Genomic DNA, 18,281 nt, shown 5'->3' on the forward strand with positions numbered 1-18,281 from the left:
TAATGTTAGCTGACCAGACGAAGGTCTCTCCATGAATCAATGCTGATCCTAGTGTTGGCCTTTCCTGCTTCAGCCTCCCGACCACGGTTAGAAGGAGCAGGGGAGACACTGGAGATTTGGTCGGAGACCATAACGTAACTCGTTGCGGAGCACTGTCACTTCACAAGACACGGAAAACCTCTGTACATTCACTAGATATTCTCAGAGCTACTAACTCTCCTGCAGTGTGTAGTGTGCACGCATGCACGTAAGAGTGGAGCGAAATAGTGAGAACGAGCGCGGCGTGTGAGTGAAGGCAAGCAGGCAGAGGAGAAGAGTACAGCAGAGACTCCGGCCCTGGAGACCAAAGCTACGGTCTCCCCCGCGTCCTCCGGTTTTGGTGCTTCCGTGTAGTTTGTGTTGGAGTCTTGTCTGAACAGCGTAGCCACACGCGAGCACGCACGGGACACTGACCCGGATTGATTTATACGTGTACGAAGTTACAAACAATCCCTTTAAAGGGGGCATATGAAAAACGAACTTTTTCAGTGCTAGTGCACATACATTTAAGGTATCTGGAGTGCCTACCAACCCACAAACTGTGAAATAAGACAACCCAGTCAGTTTTTTTTGTGGGCCGCCCAGATCAAAAACATGTGATTCAACAAGCCATTCAGATTTCGTTCCCATTCCTAAGTCACATGCAGGCTCACTAGAATAAGAGACAGAGACAGGCTAAAACAGAGCGTTTCAGACAGAGGGTGAATACAGGTGTATTCAGATAGACGGTATGAGAAAAATCAAGTGTTTTTTTAACATTAAAGGTGCTATTGATAACATTGGTAACATTCAGCAACTAGATGTTGCATTCTCCCTCCCCCGTTCCATTGCATTTACTTCACAACATGTCGTTGCCAGGCTCTTACCGTCAATCTCAGCCATTTATCCGTTTTTTCCGCACTAACTGACAACCCAGAGATACCATGTGATACCAACGTTATTTTACTATTGGCTCACAAGCCTTGTTAGATGTGGGAACCAAACGCCAGATATCTTCCACAGAGATAAACAAAACCTTAATTTTGGACCCGCCAAAATGTTTTAAATGATTAATTCAGAATCATAATTTTTTTCAGGAAATGCACCTTTTTAAAGGCTATGTAGATTTTCTTTTTTTTTTTTTAAATGTATGTCTACATAAAAATATTATCAATAAGACCTTTAAAAAAGAACCTGAAAATGATTATGGTATGTCCCCTTTAAAACTTAATGTATTTACAGTTTGACCACCAGATGTCATTGTTCATCTTTATGAGAAAAAAATAAGTATAATAAAAAATATCTCAAAATAAGTAACATGTTAATACTTTTGGTATACAAATAGTTTAAAGCTGGTTGGAGTATCCATACTATGGAGACGGAACCTGCCAAAATAAAAAAATAAATACAAAATAAATAAATAATATATATAATCAAATACGTCAACTATCTAAAATAAATAATGATAAAATAGAATTAAATAAAATTAAAGTATAAAACTGTGTAGGCTAAGGAAAAAGAAAACAGAGCCACTATGTGCCATAATGCTGTCACAACATGCTGTCATACTATGCATTATATAGGTTGAGAACAATTCCATTGTGTTTGGCATGGCAAGATAACAAAGCAGCCAGTTCAGGAATGGTTTGCTTTATTATAGCTGCAGGACACGGCTCTGCTCTGTCCGTCTTTTCATGTTGTTTGAATGACGGTTCAATGTCAACCTTTCATCCTAAAAGTCACATATTTATTCAAGGGTTTTCAAGGGACTTTCAATAGGCCGACCAGGACCCTGTGACAGACGTTTTCATTTTGTGATGAGACGTTGGTGAGATAATATAAATGCATTTGCAGTTAGTGTTTTAATAACAATTGAATGTGTGTGATAACATCACATTCTTATAAAGAGCACTAGATGGCGCTTCAATACCTTAATGAGAGCTAAAGTGAGCTGAGCTGTCTGAGATGAGACAATTTCATAGTTTCATAAGAAAAGTTATGCTTTTATATTAAACTTTATTTTTTTTAATTACTTTTTGTTATGCAGCACTGATCCTTAAGTTGTCAAACTGTCTTTTTATTTTTCACTGACGCGGTCATGAATGACAGCACCCTCATTTGCATAATGAGGCAGAAATACATAAAGAAATGTATAAAGAGAATACAGAAATAAATAAGTTTGGGGAAATAAATAAGGGTGAAAATGTCAAGTGAAAATAATGAATAAATAAATAAATACATTTTAATAATGAATAAGTACATTTAAAATAAATACAAAATAAATAAATACATTTAAAATGTCATCCAAATAAATAAATAAAAGGGAAAATTAAATAGAAGTATACATAGGGGAATTAATACAAAGGTAATTAAAACAGAAATATCAATTTATGTCACATTTTATCAATTAATTAATGGCTACATTTATTTTTAATATTATTTTTGGTACATTTAATGGCATATTTATTTATTTAGAGAGTATGTTTTGTGCTTGTTTAATTGCATTTTTCTAGTAAAGAAAGCCGTTTTGTCACTTTACCTGAGGCAGTCATTTGCTTTCATGTGTGCTGACTGTAATGACCCACTCAAAGAAAATCAAAGTGGCTTCCAGGACACATTTGCCGCTGGCCTGCATATCATTATGGTTCCAGAAAGCTCTTAAGTGGCTGTTGTTGTAGTGTGTAGTAGGAACAACAGTTTATCTGTGTTTTTAATTTGGCTTAATAATGCCTGCATCTGCCTGCTGGCCTGTCATTGTGTTCAGATGCACACACACACTTTTCCAGATGCTTTTCCTCTTTTTTTCAGTCCCACCCCCTCAACAGTAATGATTGTCTATACAGTTATCTCATATCCTGTACTGCCTCTTTATTCATCTATCTCCATTTTAAGAAGACTGGAAGGGTGGGCGCTCACATTTGCTAATGGCAACGGATCTCCAGTGCAGATAGGACGAATGCTGTGGCTCTGTGGCTCATTAGCCCACCGTCAGACGCAGTTAATTGTCCTGGGAATGAGAGGAGGAACGACATACAGGGGCTTGTAATTTGGTTATGAGCGTGATAGTGCCTGAGGATGGCTTGTCAGTATCCCATCTTTGAGTGGAAAATGGATGTTCAAACCGCAAAAAAAACCCAAGTGACTAATGCACTGAGGGCAACACCACTTACTGAGATACTATAGAAAGAGTGGAAGTCTAAAGGAAGTGACTGAGACTAATACAAACACCAGAGAGACTCTCATTACTGCAGTCACAGACGCTATCAGATGAGATCAGGTTGTGTAGTTTAAAAACTCCTTATTTGACTTGCAAAACACCGTAGTCAGCCTTTTAATTACCGCATAAAGGTACAGAGCAGACTTGCAGTAATTGGAGAGGCCTGTGCTTGATGTGATGGGAGACACAGAGAAATACTCACCCTAGGGTCGGGCGTCACTTCAATGAAGTCATCTCCCCAGAGTCTGTAATTAGATTGAAGCATCCTCTCTGCTCCACCAACCCCTAAAATAAGCCCTCTTTGTTGTTTCTGGTGGAAGCAGGTGTATTCAGATACCTCCCACCTCCTCACATACCCCCACCTCCCGGAAATACAGAGCAGTTTGTTTGGAACAGCTGATGTTAAAGGGACACTCCACCAATTTACAATCCTTTATATTGAGGAAGGACAGTTTACTTCTCATTAGAAGTACTAATTTGTGCTTTACATTGAGCCTCTCATTCACCCTCATGCACACTCACACATCGATGGAGGCAGAGATTCAACGCAAGGTGCTCACCTGGCCATCAAGGTAAAGCTCAATGATACTTTGATGTGTGGATAAGAGGAGCTGGTAATCCAACCATCAACCTGTGGATTAATGGACAACCTGCTCTACCTCCTGAGTGTGGCTTTGTCAAGTCTGAAAATATGATCTGGGTTATTTTTATGCCTCCACACCGATGATAGCTGTGGCCAGAAACCATGGACGCTGGAAGTAAATCAAATATGGCGGTGCTGCGAGAATAGACTCAATAAACACGAGCGTTGTAAAAAAAGAAAAGTTAATTTTAGATATATTTAGTAAACTGTTTTGCCTTGCAGTCGCAGCCCACAACCAGTAGGGGTACTGCAGTCCCCCTCAGCACCCCGTACTTCCAGCGTCCCTGCCGAGGGCATTATGTTTTCGGGTTGTCCGGGGTCGGGTTGTGAGCGTGATAACTCAGGAATGCCTTGATCAAATTTCTTCAAATTTGGCACGAATTTTGTGGTCAAAGGTCACTGTAACGTCACGTCTGTCCCATTCTCGTGAACGCAAGGAACGCCTTGAGGGAATTTCTACAAATTTAGCACACGTCCACTTGGACTCAAGGAAATTCGATTTTGGGGGTCAAAACTCAAGGTCACTGTTTTTTAAATCTGTCTCTCACAAGTCCCCCAAGGTGACTGATCAAAGTGACTTTATAATAAAAACAGTGGTGGTGCACTTTGACTCCTCTACTGTATTTTAAGTCACTTTGTTATGTCTACTATATTTCAAAGCAAAATATTGTACTTTTGTTTGATTGTTTGGCAGATGTTTGAATACAAAGATATGCTCAGTTTGTATAATATGATGCACTGTTATACACTGAACTACCCAACGGTACATAAACTAGTTAAATTTAGCTCAACTTCGACCAGCTATAACATTAAAGTGCTGCTTACGCAGTAATAATAATCAAATAATATAATATAACAGGAGCTATTTTCCTACTTAAGTGAAATTATGAATGCAGGACTTTTACTTGTGAAGGAGTAGTTGTACATTGTGGTAAAGGATGTCAACACATCTTTCACCTCTACCTGGCCTGTAGAGATATTTATTTACTTTATTTACTGTTTGCCAGGCCTGAACATATATGGTAAAGCTCATTGAGCAGTGATGCAGTAGTTGAGGGGAAACCCTAAATGCTGAGCTGTCTGTGATTCACACAGTTGAATCATGATATGAGGCAGTGCTGCAGGTCTCCATATCAGTGCTGAGCTCAGGATGCGATGAGGAATGCAGCCTCTCTGTTTTCTCAGGCTCTGAATGACCAGTGAGTCACCGCCGGGCTCACTGATGCTGATACTCTGAGAGAAAACTGTTCTGAGAAACTAAACAATAAACAATAACATCTCAGTCATACGACAAAAGGTCCAGTGATGTGTTTGCATTATATAACTGATCTGAATCAGCAGTAGTTTGCATCCTTGGCATCATTTTCTAGGTTTCTTAAAGCAATAAGATAGGAAGAGATATAGGGAGTACAATACAATCTCACTGTGGGAGCATTGAAATATGAAGCTCTATAAACAAACAGGAAGTTGACAGTGCGGGGGAGCATGGGAAGTGTGTGAGCTGGGCCTCATTCCTCAGCCTTAAGGAAGGTACGGTATGTGTTTGTGGTGCAAGCATGTCTGAGGAGGAATGCTTGTGGTCAGATGTGATGTGAAATCCTGCTGATGAACCCCCGGATGTCCATCTGATGGAGACGCTTATTAAGCCAAATTAATCACACTGATGAACATCTCTCTTCCGTTCTCTCCCTCTCGTTTTATAGTTATATGATGACTATCAATCCATAAGCTTTCTCAGTTTGTAGCTTTATTTGCATCCACACTAGCAGCAGGGCTCTATGGATGACAATGTTGTCCAGTTGGTCTACTGACAAATCTGTCAAAAGGATTGCCATGACATTTTGTACAGACATTCCTGGTCCCCAGAGTATCATAAACATAAACATCAGCATGTTATATTATATTAGTATTGTCATTGTGAGCATGTTACCATGCTGATGTTAGCATTTAGTTCAAAGATCTGCTGTTCATGAGTACAGCCTCACAGAGCTGTATAGACTCCTGGTTTTGTTATAAGGACCCGAGCACAAAAGCGAAGAATCTATTGTTTTTGTAGAGATTATTGTTATTATTCTGTTGCACAATCACATTTTTGAGAGGCTTGGGATGCTCGAAAACTCACAAAAATTAGAACATACTTAAAAATTGGTGAAAATTGCACAGTTCTGCAGTGATTGGGCACGGGCGTGGCCAGCAGGCTCCGTGGCGCCCCAAAACGCACACCAGGGTTGGGATAAAGTTTCTTCGATTTTTACAAAATTTGGCTGGATCATTGCTCTCATCTTTAAGAACATATTACATTTTTTATTTTCACCCAACAGGAAGTCAGCCATGTTGGATTTTGTGTGTTAATTTTAATTTCACGAACACGTGTTTGAGGATTTTAGGATGCAAGAAACTCATGAAACTTTGCACTCATTTTCAAACCAGTTTGATTTATTTTAAAAATAAATGTTCAGATTATTTTTAATGTTTTTTGTTTTCCTGTTCTCATTAGTTAAATCCATGTTTCGTAGATCTGTAACGTTGTTGTATAACATTTTTTATGCAAAACAGAATTTTAAAAACAATATAGACATCTTTCACCTTGGTTTCAGGCAAAATGGTGCCCCATAAATCACCCCATGTATTACTTTTATATTTTTCTTTTGCAAAATTAAAGTTTGTTTTAGATTTTCTAGATTAGATTACATTTTATTTTTTTGATTGCATTAATAACTGTGAAAAGTTTTCTTTTATATGCACCTATTTAGGAGGAAAAACACAAAATAAAACAATAAGATATCATTGAAACAAAAACACCTTCAATTAAATCCACTGAATCGTTACCACTTACAGAATATTTCTGTCCCATCATCTTGTGCCCTCTATCATAAAAACCAGCAGACATTGTTGACGTAGGTGTGAGTAATGCTTTCAGACCTGTTGGCTCTCTGGTGTTCCAGGATCAGCCACATAATGTAATAAATGTGGCACCAAGAGGATTTGTCATCGACCATATTTACACATTAATGTGACGCTGCCATCAAGAGTGATCCAATAAAGATTGAATCGCCTTTGTTTAATGATATTGTCAGATGTTCCATTTTTATCTCAATATTCACGTTCACATCCATCTTATAAACTACATTTGTTTCAATCAATTTTACTCCCTCCCTCCCTCGTTGTTTGCTTTGTTCCTGGCTGTGTCCAATAATCCTCTACTCCCCTGACGCAGCGGCCCCCGTCCTAAAAGACAGATAAGCAATGACCACATCACTTTCATTAGTGTGATTCAACAATAAGAATCATTACGTCATTTCTCCCATGAATAGCTTGACTAATCTTGCAATATGTTGCTTTAACTTCCTTCTGAATAGAGTCTAAGACTAGAGGGTGTCGTATGTTGCACAGATTTGGAAGCCCTCTGTGTCAAATTTGTGATTTTGGGCGATATAAATAAAAGTTCCTAGACTTGACTATAATGCCTTGGTATCGGGGACTAGGTTTTTTAATATATTTTTATTACAGTAATAGCTCAATCATATTCCAATGTTGCAAAATATTGATATTTTTAAAAGCAGAATCAAGACCTACCTCTTTAGTCTGGCTTTTAATTGAACTTTAAATATTTATCAGTGTAATTATTTATTGTATGTTATCTTTTAGTCTGGCCTTTTACTGAACTTTATTTATTTATCTATTCATGTGTATTCTAGTCAGTTTTGTTATGTATATATTGGTATACCAGGTATTTCTAATCCTGCCTCTGGTGTTTTCTCACAGTAAATTGATGAGATTTTCGCTAGTTTTTCCTCAGATCCTGTTTCTATTTTTTATTGAATGCTGTTATTATTGATTGAAAATAGCTTTCATCAGTTTTTCAGATTAACTGTGTCGATGTCATTGATTTCAAACATTGTTTTATTTAACACCACATCAGTATTTCCAGCTAAACACAAAGAAATGGTGAAACTGTATTTAATTCGTCAGTGTTGTCACTGACTTTATAATCATGAACCATAAAAAAACAGATGGTGCCATAATGACATAACTGAGCGTAGATCAATATTTGTGCTTGTTGTTCTGATGGCACTCAGGGTTCAGGCAATAATACATGGATGGGTGCTTTTTACATAATCAAACCACCTCCATGTTGAGTGATTATCACGGTCTGATTGTGACTAATCAAACAGACAATCTCAGTCAGTGGAACCTCCATCACATGTGCTCAAGCCAGACTGTCTCTTTATTTGACATGAAGCTGCAAAAGGGTCCTTCACCCGACCTGAATGACTTTGCCTGGGGTCTTTTCTGAGGGTCATCACAGACTCTCTGTCTCCATTAGCCCTCAAAAATACACAATTCCTCATATGTCGTGCTCTATTTTCACGCTTAATCAGACGTTTATATAAATAGACCAAAATGGTCACATTACCCCGGCTTGGAGTAGTCCATCAAAAAACTGTCTGTCGTGCATGAGGTATAGTGCCTGTTGGTGCCACTGTATGTGGCCATAGAGACCATTTCTGGAGCCACAGATCTTCACACAAATGTGCTGCATGCTATAAGAGCAGGAAATGAGGGCAACGACTGTACAGTAGATCTGTATGAGTGCTGCCTCAAGGCTCTTCATTTTACAGCTTGTAAATTGCAACACTGGAGAGCTTTTAAAACATTTTGTTGCCATTATATAGGCTAGACCGTTTCAAATTACATAAACATTAAATGGGCCCCTTTGTATTTCCGGTTGCAATGTTTGTTAATGCAGTAGCTGACAGGAATTAAACCTGGACCAAAGCTGTTTCCTTAGTAACAGAATAGCTATGAAAGGGTCTACATCCCTTACAACTCCTGCCTCTTGTGATTTTCACTGATATGATATAAATGAGACCTCCTTGTTGCCTTTGTCACTCCTGCAGGGTGAAGGACCGGTAACCGTTCTCCATTATGAACACACATCTGCTCGTGATTTTCAATTTCACACTGAACACAAATGTTCAGTATCATCCCTGCAGACCTGACACTCAGCCGATCATCACATTCTCATCCTAACATCGTCACATACCGCCCCTTGGCATCACTTTATTTTTGGCATCAAAACCTCTATAGTTACCCTTGGCGTTACTTTAGGATTAGACAACAAACCACTATAGTTAGATTTAGGAAAAACAACATTGTTGGACTTAAAACAACTACGTTTGTACTGTGAAAATGAAACTTAACGTTGTGAACATGGGACACAAACAAACAGCTGATTGTAATGTGACACACTGGACGCGAACACCAGTTCTCGCCTTTTGTTTGTTGGACCCATCCACCTCCCATCCCACCCGCCCTGTGTGTGTCGTTTCGCTCTTTAAACTACGTCACCACATTCCCAGCACACTTTCTCGGTGCGTTTACTGTTGCAGCAGATGGGTTTATATTAGTTAATGGAACACCTTGTGCGGTGGTGTTACACCGAAATCTGTGACCAAAGAGAGCCAGCAACACATGAGGTCACCATTTTTTTCTCTGGTCACAGATTTGGGTTTAACACCGGTATCGAACGCCAACGGCCGTGACAAAGCCTCAGTATTTAACACCCTGGGAATGAGAACGGGCTGGTCACTCTGTGGTATGCCCGGTGTCCCCTTCAGTATGTCACCCTGGTATGTAGGGTTACAGATGATGTTTTTTCAACCGTAATTGAAAACCTTAAATGCAAAAATAAACTGTGACATATGCGCTTTTCCAAATACCATCCTGACACTGACTGTAATGTTAAACGGTTAAAGACTAACATTTAAATAATTTCTCAAAGAGTTTTTTAGTGTTATTGGCTTTCAAATAATGCTATTGTGCTTATGGGAGCAAAACTAGGTTGTTTTCCTCTTTAACATGGGGAGCTATTGTCCTGCTGTGATTGTCCACCACTGTTTTTGAATAAAAAAAACTTCAAAAGAATTGCTCACACTGCACCTGCACGGTTGTTCTCCCCAAAGGACCAAACCAGCATATGTTGACCGGTTGAGACCGTATAGCAGGAGTCAAGAACAGCAGGTCTAATGATCCCCCTCCCATCCCCCGGTTATCTCTGGGGATCTTCATGACCAAATGGATGTTTTGTTCTTGTTCTTATTGTCCTCTCAGGTAAGAAAGCCTGGCTCTTTAAATCTACTCTCTGTCTGCCACAGTTTCACATTGACGGGTCAAATTAGTGACTCACTCACTCTTTCACTATTGTTTAGTTTTGGTAAATGTGTAATGGGGGATGCCAGTGGGATAATGTCAGTGGAATGCTGAATATCCTCAGCATGCCACCTTGGCTACTCTCAGTCAGAGCTGGCATTCATTCACCCTGATTTTACGATTAAGGTCAAATCACCTGAAACATGATGTGGACTGTTCCTAAAAAAAGTTTTTCCTGTCATCAAGATACACTCCCTAATACAGATCGTAAAACTTCCTCCAAGTACATGCTTTGATGCTAAACTGTGGTCTATGTTGGAGTTCAGAACAACTCGCTCGTGACAGCTGCCTGCCTGGTGGGAGGGTTGTTTTCTGCCTTTTAGTATGAGTGACATGTTCTTGATGTGTTTTGGTCTGTTTGCCTGTTTCTCTCAGCATCCTCTCTCTCTTTCTCACTACTCACCTGGACATAATCTGCAATCAACGCTCCTGCCAGTCTCCTCACAATCATCACACCTGCCCACCAATCAAGCAAGTGCCTCTTCACTTCATAAACCCCTCCTACAACGACCAGTCTCCACTGGATCGTTGCCATTCTCTGAAAAAACCTACCGGCCACTTCAGCTCACCCAGCCCGCCAGTCAGCTCACATCCCTCCTTTTCCCTCACCACCGCCAACGCCAGCCTGCAATATCAAAAACCCCTGTAATAGAATACTTACCTTTTCACCTACCTGTTGGTCCAGTGTCTGTGTTTGGGTCCAGCCACAGAACCCCTGACATTTTAAAGAGGTAGCTAGCACTGCAACTGATTTAGAAACTCTATGAAATAGACTGCATATGCACATGATCCATTATTTTTTTAATCAGCAGAGAACTGTCAATCATACTTGTTACATGTATCAAATACTGTATGCTGTAAATGCCACTTTGTTGCATTACCGATATGTCCATATCTGATATATGATGCTACTATATCTGTTTTACAATCATGGTCAGGGAATGGCATGGTTTTTAAAAATGAATATGTATCCAGAAACAAGTAAAACTTGCAATGAGTGAAAAAAGAGTCTCTGTTCAGTACTGCCACAGTCAAAAGGACTCATTGGCAAAAAGGATTGTTTAAGTATTATTCTCTTAAAGTCCTTACAGGAGCACAAACAATGATCGGGTTGTTCATATTAAAGCTGTTCTTAACATCATTATCAGGAACTACTGACTCACTACATTAAACTTGTCTAATCTTGTACCGTAAAAACACACTAAGTACTTATGGGATTAAACACTGTAAAAAGGAGCTAGAAAGGTATATCAATATGCAGGTCTATGCCTTAAATCATTACATTTGATTCAATATGTGAGTGTTAAGGCAAGCCTTTCAAAAATACCTTGAGTTCACCTTCACATCAATAATTCAAGGATAAATCGAAGAGCATTTGCAAGATTTAGGGGTTGTCCTTTTGTCTATATAAGTTACTTTACACTGCAGGGTATTGTTAACCTACTAACTATTGTTAATACATACACAAAACTACATCACCAGATTTACCTTGACACCACCAAAACCAAAATCCTGAGATGTCCAACAAAGGTTAAAAGGAGAAGAGAATAAGATGAGTTTGCTTTCAAACAATAATAATAATCACTATTTTGCCATTTCTGCTTAAAAATAATACTCAGATGGGAGAACAACATGAAACAAAGCCTCTAGGAGCCATCGCTGGGAGCTCTAAACAACATTACCAAATGAATTTCAGAGACTGAGTTCTGCCATGTCACTTTATTAGCTGCCACACAGTCAACACTGATTACATAACAGACTGGCACAACAATCTCTATTGCACATAGATTAAATTGTGTCCGTCTATCCAGTGTTATCCAAAGGTCACGCGAGGCTGGCTGATCTCTGCTGGCACAAGGTCACAGATTAAAACGCTTGTGTTTTCCTCTCTGAATTGATTGTAAAGCTTAAAAGACAACCAGTAAGAATCCATCTGGTGACCGCGGGGAAACAGTACGGTAATAATTAATTTCCCGCCCCGAGGCAATTGTTTGCAAATACTCTCACTGGAGTAAACACAGAACTTAGCACGTTCTAAAGAAAACATCCGTTATTATGTAATTAAATTTTTTAGATTTAGTCTCAGGCAGCTGGATTTCTGGGTGAGTTTTGATATCAGAGTCTGAGCTCCCTATTTCTCTGTTTGTTCTTCAATGTTGTCAAAATGTATGACTTTACACACCATAATGAAATACCATGAATAACAGAATACCTCAAAGGTAGGCTAGTCTTCTCACTAACTAATCAATTTGTATAATAGGTGTTACACCAAAATCTGTGACCGCAGAGAGCCAGCAAAACATGAAATCACATTTTCTGACGGTTGTTGTCAGAAAATGTGACCCCTCTGTACCTGTGTGTAATCAATGAAGCACCAAACGAAAACACACAAAGCTAATTGTTAAAAAACATAAATTATTTAAATATTTGTACTTTAAAGATAAATTCACAAAACTCTAAATTATAACCAAAACATAGGCACAGCTGGGTCTCATTTTCTGATGATAGCCGTCAGAAATGGTGACCTCATGTTGCTGGCTCCTCTGTGGTCACAGATTTCGGTGTAACACCTGTACAAAACAAATATGCTGTGTTAGCAAGGATGTGGGAATGATCTAACTACTGGGAATGATTGTTATTTTTGAAAAATAAGTACAAATCTAGCATTTAATGTCCCCTTTCAGTACTTGACAATTTGATATAGGGCTACTCGGGCTATATAGGCACAATTAAACCTGCAGTAAGCAGTATATTTTTGGCATCATTGGACAAAAAAAATCCATAATAACCTTTCAGCATATTGTAATTCAAGTGCTCTGAGAGAAAACTCTTTTTCTGCACCTCCTCTTGGCTCTGTTTTCTGGCTTTAAAAATCTAGCCCTTGATGGGAGACTTTGGCCAGTCACAGGTAATTTCAGAGAGAGAGCGTTCCTATTGGCTGTGCTCCGATTGGTGGGCGGTGCTTGGTATTTCCTCAACTGATCTCAACATGGCTGACGGGTCACAAACTTTCTCATTTTACAGCTAAACAGTACACTACAAGATGTTTCTGAAAATAGGCAATACAGTAACAGAGTATTGATTCATATTTGATCAGCGCTGCCCAGTTTGACCATTTGACCGGAGTTCGTGAGTGATTGACAGCTGCTCAAAAACGGCAGACTCCAGCTCGGCTCTGATTGGTTGTTTTCCTCCGGCCATTAGGAGCACCGGAGGACACCGGAGGACACTGGAGGACACAGAGGCACATGTCTCATGCACTACTGTCAGGATATAGTGACCGTTTTATAAAAATATTTTTTTTAATCACATTTGCTCTAATTCTACCTACTGCAGCTTTAATGCCCCCTTTCAGTACTTGACAATTTGATATTGGCCTACTCGGGCTCTAGAGACACATTTGGATACAATACCCCAGCCAGTGTCTCACCACTTGGACCAGTCTCCTAAAACTTTAAGCCTTCATCACAAAATGCCTGTATTTAGCCTCCTAGTGTCATGAACAAAAGAACAAATCACACTGAGACCCACATCACTTAAACAATCTTTGACTAAAACAAAGCCGACCCGCTCCCCCTGCAGATCTGCCTCTTCCTCTTCCTTCTCAGTTTATTTTTCCCAAAGGAGGAAGTCAAAATAATGATTCTTCTAATCCACAGTTATGTATTATTTTGTGTTTCTGCTGCTGATAAAGTCCATTCACAACTATATACCCCAATAACAGTATCCAATGCAAAGTTCTGAACGTTCTATCAGATACGTTGATTCTGATAAGAAATGTTATTGTTGTTATTCATTTAATATATCATTTTAAAGCTCTTTTTCTGCTCTTCATGCTGGAACTACCCATTGGCACATCACATCATTATGAAGCTAGTTATAAGTGCATTTGCAGTGGCATTCAGAATTTGCCCCATTGCAGCATTAGAGGTCAAAGGTCAAATTATATTGACCCCAGTGTCATGACAATGTGACTGATGGATATATTATAGTCTATAAGCTTTACAATTATATATGACTTCATGATATTCTGTGTTGGTTACCCTCTTTTATGTTGTATGTTTATGTAAAATGGCAAAGAAAATGTTGGGATGTAAAAAGGAGTGATAGCACATAGAAAGCTGCAATGCTATCATGCATTTTCCAACACTAGGGACACAGACCTTTAAAGAAAATCACTAACGTAATGTAAATTCGTGAGCCTGGTTTGATAGCTCAGGGCTTTTGCCCTTTTCTATCCATAGGCAATCATTGGAGGGAGGAGAGAGGAGATGGAGGAGGAGCCCAGTTGGTGGTGAGGTGTGGTTGTCTTCTAACAAAATAAAATAAAATGAAATATGGATAAAACAAAATGAGAAAAAAAAGCCGTATAAAATAAATAAATAAATGAAAAATAAATAGATAAAAAAATAAAATAAAGAAAACTTCAAAAAAAAAAAAAAGCCGACATAACTGGGCAAAGGTCAATATCATGTGACTGTGTACAGTGTGTGTGCGCTTGAGAGGGGTGGGGGTGGCTGGCTAAATATATATATATATATATATATATATATATATTTTTTTTTTTTTTTTTTCTCTTTTCCTTCCTTTTCCTCATAACAAAATAAAATAAAATAAAATATGGATAAAACAAAAATGGAGAGAAAAATAAATTAAAGAAAGAAAAAAATAAATAAAATAAAAATAAATAAATAAACAAATAAAAAAAAAAGAATCACTATATATGAGATATGGTCCCTCCAAATTGGCATGACCAACCCCTCATGGCTCATGGACTAAGTCTAGCACATCCTACATACAGTAGGCTGCTTGGATAACTAACTGGGAGTGAATTGCTGCAGAAACTGACCTGCTATTTGGCACAATTCCTCCCCTTTGTACACATATTCCTGTCTTGAATATTCCCTAAAGACTAAACGTGTGTGTGTGTAGAGGGGAAATGTGCACATCCTTTAAAAGCATCAGAGCCTTTGTAGGGCTGGACCCAGAGAGAGAGAGAGAGAGAGAGAGAGAGAGAGAGAGGGTGTGTTACTGGAGGGAGGAGCTGTGACCCTGCAGGCTCCTCCTCTCTGCATAATGTGCCGGCTTCATTGAAACCACCAGACAGCAGAAACACAGCAGGCTTCACGGGACACTCAGCAAACCCGAGGAGAAGCAGAAGGAAACTCTCAAGTGTAAAGAAGACTACAGGACTGCAAAATGACTCTTGACTGAGGGGACGAAAAGAAGAACTTTTCTTTATTTTATTATCGGATGGAAATCATTTGGGAGTCCAGCTTCCTCTCCTCCTCCTCCTCCTCCTCCTCCTCCTCCTCCAGCCTGGTACCCTGAACTCAGACTACAAAGGGACGAGAGGTTCACCCACTTGGTCAAAATGGATACTTTCTTTGTGGAGGTAAGTTAAAACATGACTTTTATCCACACAGAAACATTGCAACATTGTTATTTCCTCTCTACTTTCTCTCTCTGCTGAATTATTTCTGGGACGCTCTTTGTTTTGTTTTTTACTGCTGAGTCTGGCTGCTCCAGTTTGAGCTTATCTGTATGAAGTGTTTACTAACTTATCACCAAAAAAACACCACTTTTTAACACTCAGACTGCTGTTTGTGTGTGATGCTTTTCTCACACATTGAAATATCCCAGACTACAGCACTGGTTAGCACCAGGCTGCTCTACAGGATGCAGCTGTAATGGGAACTGTAATACCACAGCAAGCCTCAGCTATATTTAAAGGACACTATTGCTGTGCATGACTTTACAAATCTCTGCCCACATAACCTCAAAATGTATGTGACAGCATCTCTCTGCAATTCTCCATTCTCTTTTTTTCCTCTTTGGTAGTTTTAGTTTATGGCAACTTGGCTGTAAAAGCTGAGTGTAAGGTTGGATGTGTCATCTGCAGACCAGCCCAGACAGACACTCACATAGAGTCTGTGTATAGACTGGCTATAGGTCTGCTTTGTCATACTCCTCTGACTCAGAGGAGGGCACTCACACTCACAGTCACAGAAAGAGAGATAGACAGTGTTGTGATGTGAGTCTCCTCCTCTCACCTCCTGTATCTCTACCAACAGTATCAGCAGTACTTGACCCTCCAGTGATGAGCTGTGTTGTGACTCAGTGTTTCAGAGGTGACTCCTGGTACTGCTCCATAACTTCAAACTGTACATAGAGTGAGACCTAGCTTTACACTGATATATTATAATAATAATAATAATAATAATAATATCAGACTAACTGAGGACATGACAGAGATTCAGAGATTTGACCAAAGCTTTGTAAAACTAGGTCTGCGCGATAATTCAATATGATAATTTATCGTCTTTCAATTGAATCGTATCTTGATGAAATCATATATTGAGATATGGTAATACTTCATTTAAATTGATAATAACAAGCACACACTAACTCCAATTTCACCGAAAATCTGAGGTGAAATATTTTAATGGAATATCATTTCAAGATTGCAGTTTTAGTTTTTACATCACACTTTACATTACCACTCAGTTGAATGGGAATAAAAACACAAATGGTGAATATATTGAAATTTTTATTCATTTTTTTCTCTATAATTTGACTTGAAACAGTAATATTTATTTGGCACTAACGTTCTTAATTAAATGAAAAAATATTCAGTACTTTTCAATGCCTACTATTCCTTGTTGAAGCGGTTGAAGCATGTTTAACCTCCTTTCTTCACTCAGTACTTTTCTTTTGTCAAGTATTTAATTCAAGCCAAGATTATCAGAAAACATGCTATATCATGATATATATCGTTATGGAGATATGATACGACCTATGTTGTGATAGAAAATTTGGCCATATCTTGTGTAGAACCTTGGAAAAGTTGTATTTACTATATTCACTTTTTATAAATTATTTAATAATTTGATACAGTACTTAATGATCGGAAGTGATTAGTCTCAGAGTTTTACTAACCTTCAAAAAATGCCATTATCATGTTGTCCAACTGTAAGTTGAAGAAACTAGTTTGTTTCCCCATCACAGTGATGGGGAAATGACTGAATTCTTGCCATTTTTTGGCAAGAAAGTGGTCAGACTGAGTAATATTTCTCTACAAAATACCATCTGTGGTGACTTCAGTCTAAAAGCATCAACCTTCAAAAACCCTTACACAATGTAGTTTTCAGTATTGTGCTGCATAAACCAGCTGTGTAGCGAACAGATTGAGGTGAGCTGGATTTTGGGTCATAATCTTATTTTATTAGAGTGATCTGCTGTCCAGAGGAAGGTTATCATATCAGCTCAGCTCAGATCAGATCAGCAGAGAGCATTGTTGTGTGGTGGTGTGTGGTTATGTAGTATATTGCTTTTCATCCTGTGATATAACCAAAAGTGCTTTCATGTGTCTTGTGACTGGAATTTATTTGGGAAGGACACATTTGTAATGTGTAATTTGGTCAAAATGTACCAGTGTTTTTTGGCTGGGGATGACTGTTAAAGGCAATTCAACTGACATGAAGTCTGAAGCAAACTCTACCTACAGTATATCTAGCATTAATGGACAGAAACTGTAGAAAAAAAAGCAGTGAAACAAGGCTATTTGTGATGATTGTTTCACTATTTTATGAAAAAACTGCGTGGAAATGAATGAATGAATGTCCTGTCCTGGTTCTTTAAATGACATTCGGGTCATGGAAGGAAACCAGCTTCCTGAACTCCTCAGTGTGGATTTAATTAAGCAGGAATTTTGGAAGTGAAGTAAGACGATGGATTAAACTCGACTCAGTGAAAACAAGTGCAGCAGGATAAATCTCCGGCGTGTGCATCCAGTGGATCAATCAGTCCGACTCTGACAACTAACATGTTGTAGATGTCAACACGTGAATGATATGATCATCTTTTTTAAGCCTCTGCATGTTTAAATCTGCTACTTGATCAGAGGAGCGACAGATCAGGTTAATTGAAATGAACGCTGAACCGGTGTTTATCAGATGTCTACTTCTAATCTAGAGTCAGCTTTCCCTTGCACGTCACTGTTGGCGATGGTGAAGGTGGTGAGGGGGGTTAAAGATAGCAGCAGCCGCAGAGTAAGAGGAGTGGCAGGTACAAGGGTGTGTGTGCTCGGAGGTTTATCCTGAAAGCCCATCCTGTCCATCAGCGTGGCTTTCTCTCTCAGGAGCTGACACACCGTAAAACCCTCAGCGACGCCGCCTCGACTCCACGCCC

General features: G+C 39.0%; 1 protein-coding gene across 1 annotated transcript in view; it reads left to right on the forward strand.

Moving 5' to 3' along the window:
• Positions 1–15,175: 15,175 nt before the first annotated feature.
• Positions 15,176–18,281, forward strand: part of myo10l3 (myosin X, like 3) — a 65,326-nt gene continuing 62,220 nt past the window's right edge. The window contains exon 1 of the mRNA XM_037789947.1: positions 15,176–15,486. Coding sequence (XP_037645875.1) covers positions 15,466–15,486 — 21 coding nt within the window. The 5' untranslated portion in view covers positions 15,176–15,465. The remainder of the gene's footprint in view (positions 15,487–18,281) is intronic.

Source organism: Sebastes umbrosus, chromosome 13 (assembly GCF_015220745.1).
Source record: "Sebastes umbrosus isolate fSebUmb1 chromosome 13, fSebUmb1.pri, whole genome shotgun sequence".
NCBI classification, from domain to species: Eukaryota; Metazoa; Chordata; class Actinopteri; order Perciformes; family Sebastidae; genus Sebastes; species Sebastes umbrosus.